General features: G+C 45.1%; 1 protein-coding gene across 1 annotated transcript in view; it reads right to left on the bottom strand.

Moving 5' to 3' along the window:
* Positions 1-210: 210 nt before the first annotated feature.
* The window catches only part of LOC137089362 (transcriptional repressor p66-alpha-like), an 8,921-nt gene continuing 2,581 nt past the window's right edge, over positions 211-6,550 (bottom strand). Inside the window, exons 4-7 of the mRNA XM_067452955.1 lie at positions 4,674-4,869; positions 2,180-2,601; positions 1,948-2,110; positions 211-832 (exon numbers count right to left, since the gene is read on the bottom strand). Coding sequence (XP_067309056.1) covers positions 726-832; positions 1,948-2,110; positions 2,180-2,601; positions 4,674-4,869 — 888 coding nt within the window. The 3' untranslated portion in view covers positions 211-725. The remainder of the gene's footprint in view (positions 833-1,947; positions 2,111-2,179; positions 2,602-4,673; positions 4,870-6,550) is intronic.

Here is a 6,550-nt window from a genome sequence, read left to right on the forward strand (position 1 = left end):
TTAATGACCCCAGCAGTCGCGTCTCCGGTGGCGTTATGTTGAGATGCCTGTTTTTCGTGGTGTTTTTGATTCACGAGGTTTACGTAAGAAGGAGGAGGCGATGGTGTGAGGCTCACAGTGTGTGATGTCCATGGACTGAACTCTTATTTCACTATGGAAAGATTAATTCAGTTTTTCATTCTAGGGCAGCTTTAAAACACTGGAGCGGAATGAAAGGGTAAAACTCTTTATTACAAGAACAAAATCTGTACAGTGACATCATCTGAGCAATGGGGGCGGGGACATCATGGATATTCAGACCTCACGGGCCTATAGGAGTAAAGCATGTGTGCGGAGTTTAACCAATCAGAGCTGAAGCAGTTATTAATGTGAACAGAGGGAAACAATATAACCCTCACGCACACGCACATACACACACGCACACACACTTCAGCTGGAATTACACACAGTTATATAATTTAACAGTCAAAGAAATCTAAAAACACACTTACACACATGAACACTTACACACACTTTCACACACACACGTCCTGAAGCAGCTGGTTTGGTCAATGGTTCTGAGAGTCCGGATGGTCATTGGTCATCATCCGGTTCTGCTGCAGTCAGTGAAGCCCTTGTTTATGAGTGTGTGTGTGTCTGAATCCACTGAGTGTGTGTGTGTGTCTGAATCCACTGAATGTGTGTGTATGTCTGAATCCACTGAATGTGTGTGTATGTCTGAATCGTCATTTCCAGGAGTTTGCGGTCCGTGACGGGATCAAATTAAGCAGAAACTCAGCTGAAGACATCCTGTGTCCAGACAGGCTGGGGTTCACATAGGCCATCGTCACACCTGCCACACACACACACACACACACACACACACACACACACACACACACACACACACACACACAGACAGAGTTAACAGGATCATGACATGAAGTCACGTGATTCAGAACGAGAGTTCTTTGGTTGCCACTGGGATATTAAAGTCTTCACAACATTCATTTAAAAATCAGAACACGACGACAATCCCATGAAGACACAATCGCCCGCACACACACACACACACACAAACAAACACAGACAAACAAACAAACACACACACACACATATTATATCTGTAGTATAAGTTTAAGTTTTAGCATAAGTTTTTCACTAGATGAGTATTTTTAGAGCATAGTGAGACGTGGGCGGAGCTAAAAAGCTTACCAACAACCTCTGATTGGTGGAATAATGCACAGAATTATGGGTAATGTAGTAGAAATAATGCAAACAAGTTTCAACCAAGCGGCTTCTCCCGCGATCTCTGTTGAGGCCGATACAGAAGTGATTTAAACTGCAGTTCCTCAACTGGCCACTAGAGGCAGACTCTAAAGGAGCCCGATGTTAAAGTGCCCAACCTTACAGCAGAAAAACACGTGTTTACAGTCGGGGACAAACTGTGGTTTTGGTCTGTACGGCTAATTTTGCCCTTCGTGACGACTCTGAGGGGGTGAATTATTTTATGACTCATTCGTTTACGTTATATAAAGCCTTAAAGTTCTGCATAATTAAGGGCGTGGTTACTTTGAGTGACAGGTGGATAGCCGTTTGTCTGCTGTCTGTTAGTCATCACATAAGCTCCGCCCACATCAACTAAGCTCCACCCACACCCCATAAGCCCCGTTTTCTGTTATCCGGGCGTGACTCGTTCGTAAGATGGCGACGGCTCGTCTTTACTTTACGCTTCAGAGCGGCTCTTCAGAACCCTATGGGTGACGCTACGACACTACGGCCATATTTATTAGTCTATGGTTTAAACACGATCATAACGAGCTCGAGCTCAGACTCTGACCGCGATGATCCATCGGCCGTGACTTTAACTAATGTTTATTTTTCTCTGGCATTTCGAGGGCTTGCTGAGCTCTGATTGGCTCCTGAGTGAAGTAAAGCTAGAGGTCAGCGGGTTGGCCCAGACTCTACCTGCTGCGCCGCGGCTCTGCTTCCTCCAGCTGGAGGTCGTGGGGTCGGCGCTCCTGCCTCTGCTGACCTTTGACCACTGACGCACGGCATGCTTACCTGTCTGGTGGACCAGCTGCAGCTGAGAGGAGGAGGGCGGGGGGGCGCGAATCCCAGACGGACACACCTGTGGGGGAAAAAAACGTGTCACTTCCTGCTGAGGAGCAGCCTGGGCGGAGCGTGGGCGGAGCCTCACCTGTCTGATGGAGGCGGGCAGGGGGCGGGGCTTTACCCCATGGGCAGCGGAGGACGAGGTGGTCAGGGGGCGGGGCTTCACCCCATGGGCAGCGGAGGACGAGGTGGTCAGGGGGCGGGGCTTCACCCCATGGGCAGCAGAGGATGAGGTGGTCAGGGGGCGGGGCTTTGGCCCGTGGACGGCAGGGGGCGTGGCCTGCTGCAAGAGTCGCTGCTCCTGCTGCACAGCCTTCAGGAACACCGCCTTCAGCCGATTGGTGTGCTCTGCCTTCAGGGCCTTCTTCTGATTGGACGACATGCACCGCTCACACAGGATGGCTCCACCCTTATCTGTGCGCCAGCGGCAGGTGAAGTCCGTCTTACACTGAGAGCAGCAGCACGGCTCAGAGCTGACCACGAGACCAGCATACAGACCCTGCTTACCTGAGAGAGAGAGAGAGAGAGAGAGAGAGAGAGAGAGAGAGAGAGAGAGATTTTCGCAAGAGCTACGCAAAATGGCGGGGAAATTAGCATAATGGCAAATGCTGAGGAATCAGATGTTTCTATCCCTAATGCTGCGCTCACACCGCATGCGAATAACGAATAAATTGCGTTATTCGCGCGAAGTTGGACGTGGTTACTTAGGTGTGGTTACGCAGCTTTAGGGTTCAGAGGTTATGAGTGAACCTTTGGACAGGTGGTGGCGCTAGAGGCAGTGAGTTAGAGACTCCAAATGTGGTGTGGTTACTTTTGGTGCTGATCTCCACCAGTGAACCAAACTTCCTCGCAAATGGGCTGCCATAAGCCCCGTTTCCAGCAAAATTACCCGGAACAATTTGCACCAGGAACTTTTTTACAGGATCTTTTCTCCCCCAGACCTGCAGCTGTCTGCGTTTCCACCGCGATCTAAAGTTCAGTGAAGATTCGGCAGATTAGTCCGGTGATGTAGGACTGCGAGTACTGTTCCTCCAGGCCAGTGACGGACCAGGGCTGTCACTTTTCGATATGCATTCGAAGATGACGTGAAATATCCGTAATCAAACTATAAATAAACTATCCGGTCTTTTAAGTGCCATGTAGCGCATTTTCTTTTACTGTCGGTGCGTTTACATGGAGCACTGCAATCAGTTTAAAAGTCCAATCTGAAGGAAAAGGCTCCTTATAAACACCTCAATCGTAATAAAAATGCCCAAACTGAATGAAATTGTAATCATTTTGAGATGGGTGGATAAACCTTTTCATGAATCGATCAAACTAAACATTTCACCATGTAAATGACCTGACCGGATTACTTTTGAGTGTGTGTCCTTATGTGACGTACACAGCGCGCGCCTTCACCACTGAAGAGCACACGCTGCGCTCATGCACCAAGCATGACAAGAGAGGAAATTACATTTTTCTGAGGGATAAACTTTATATTTCATAAGACGTTATGAAGATAATGTTGGCATAATGACACTGTCCCTACGCCTATGTAAGCAAACAATCATTAACTACTTTAACTGCGCCTGACATTAGAGTTTATTTTTTTCTGAGATGATTATTACACTTTACAACAAATGAATAGCTTTATAAAACCGTCAAGTCCTGGTGGCCGTTGAGAGTTGCTATGGCATCCGTAAACACATTCAGCTGCTGGAGATGACGGCGTTGTAGATCATTGAATATATTCGAATGCATTGCTTGATATTTGAATTCCGTTCGAATTAGATTTTTTTCAAAAATGTCAGCCCTAACGGACAGTAATCATTTGTGTGTGTACCGATTGAAAGATTTAGTGAACTGTTTACATGAGACGTTATCTAAACCGATCTGGTGTTTACATGTGATGACTTTCAATCGCAATCATTTTGTCACATAAGCAGTTTGTCTGCCGCATCAGAAATGTCTCCGCTGTTTTCTCCAGCAGCTGGAGTGTGTTAACTGAAGCCATAGCAACTCTTAGCGGCCACCAGGACTAATACAGTATTATATTATAAGCTATTTATTTGTTTAAATAATCATCTGAAAAAAATAAAAATTCTTCTGTCAGGCGCAGTTAAAGTATAAACTGCCTGGGGCAATATACGCTGAGTCATTACTCCAACATTATCTTCATAACTTACGAAATAAAAAGTTAACCCCTCAGAAAAATTAATTTTCCTCTCTTGTCAACATGAGCGCGGCGTGTAAGACTGATTATTACTGAACGTAGACCGAACCTCGCAAAAGACTTTTAAAAATGCCCGTTGAAATAAAATGCTGCCTGAGCTCAACCAATCAGCATGTTCAGCGCCCAAGCCCCGCCCTCGAAAGTTCCTGAACTTTGAAAAAGTACTACCTCGCGCAGCAGCGCCGTTTGGAGGGGGAAATATTTACCCGGAACTTCATTTAGACCCTGGTTCCTGCGGTCGAAACACACCGAGTACCACCCAAAGTTCCTGGTTCCTGGGTAAAGTTCCTGTGGTGGAAACGGGGCTATAGACTCCAGCGGAGTGACACAGACTCTCTGTGTGTGTGTGTGTGTGTGTGTGTACCTCGCCCCAGGGCATCCAGCAGCCTCTGCACCGCCTCCTCCAGCCCCAGTAGGCTCAGGAACTGCTGCCCTGCGGCCGAGGGCATGAAGCTCAGCTGGGGCTCGGGGCGGGGCCGAGGGATCTCCAGCAGACTCTCCTCCAGCTGCTTATGCAGAGCCGCCTGACGACTGCAGGGCTGGAGGTTTGCTCCTGCGGCCTGTGGGGTCAGAGGTCAAAGGTCAGGCAGGTTAATTTAGCTAAGGCTGCAAAGCCATCCCCTCGCTTCAAATATGGCAGGACGATAACCGCTGCGACTAAAGATTGCTTTGTACATAATCTTCCTCATCAGTTCCATCTCCTCAGCATTACAGATAGCCAAGATGAACTTGATGCTGCAACAGAAACTATTGACTCTCTCCTTACTAGCACTTTAGACATAGTTGCTCCCCGGCGCTTAAAGAAGATTAAAGCAAATAATCCAACGCTGTGGTACAACGAGCACACTCGGGCCCTTAAAACAGCAGCCAGAAAAATGGAGCGCAGCTGGAAGAAAACAAAACTGGAGGTTTTTCGCAATTTGTGGAAAGAGAGCATGATTGCATACAGAAAGGCCATAAAAACTGCTAGATCTGCTTATTTCTAGGGCTGCAGCTATCGATTCTTTTTGTAATCGATTAATCTACCACTTAGTCGATCGATTAATCGGATAATAATTACTTTTTCTTTATTAAAGAGCAATAAGAGACAATAAGACGGGTATCTTAAAATTAACATCTAATTTGTTTTCTTTTTAGAAAAATTAAGTTTTATTGCTGAAATTGCATACATTAATAACTGTGAAACTAAACAAGTTTAATGCATACAATTGCCATATTATATTAAATAAAAATCTATTTCAAATTACTTTAAAAAGGTAAACATAGTTCAATCTAAAACTAAACCTACAACCAATAAATCTAAATAGTAGTAATATAAATAACCCTAATGCCAATATAAATAATATAAATATTCTATAAATTCTATATAATATAAATATTCTAATATTCTATAAATATTCTATAAATAACATAAATAACTAAACATTGTATATGTTGTGCAACTTAACTTTCATGTTTCAGCTTCAGCTCAGGCATGACATGAGCATGTACTGTCTTATTTACTCCTTTACTGAAGCACCACATTGGACAGGTTAACCTGGAGCAAGAGCTGTGCGGATCAGCTCTATCGTCACCGAATCAGCTGTTAGAAGCAAACCATCCACCCGCACCCGGCAGTCACAACTTCAAATCCTCCGTGTTAAGCGCGATGCTATCGTCACATATTAGCTACACTGAAGTAGGTTGCTAAACAAAACAAAAAAACGTATTTTGGCAAAATTACATTTACATAAACCAGGGTCGACAACCTATACATCACACGGAGGAATAACCGCTAGAACGTGATCAAACGCGAGATATGTTTAATTCAGTTAAAGTACATCACACATGCTGATCTTTTGAGCTAATCATTCATCATTGTAACACAGCTTGTTTTAAGTTAGTAGCTATAAATATGATTAAAGTGTGATATTTAAATTACACAACTCGAGTGATCAATGAAAGCACGCAGCTCTGAGCTCTGAAAGCACAAGCGCTGCTCATCACACACACACACGCGCGCGCGCGTTACAGCTTGTTCTGATGTTTGTTGCGCCTAGTATTGAGAACATCTAATGGTGCATTTCGAAGATATTATCAAGTAGGATATATAAAGTCTCATTAAATTGCACATGGATCAATGACGGTGATCCATGTGCAAAGCTGCAAACTCCATCGAGTTGGTGTGTTTGGAGTTGCTCGTATCTCCTCAGCTGACGCGTGTACTGCCGCAAATGAAACTTAAATGTTCAGCGTCGCATC

This window comes from Pseudorasbora parva, chromosome 9 (genome assembly GCF_024679245.1).
Source record: "Pseudorasbora parva isolate DD20220531a chromosome 9, ASM2467924v1, whole genome shotgun sequence".
In the NCBI taxonomy this organism is placed as follows: Eukaryota; Metazoa; Chordata; class Actinopteri; order Cypriniformes; family Gobionidae; genus Pseudorasbora; species Pseudorasbora parva.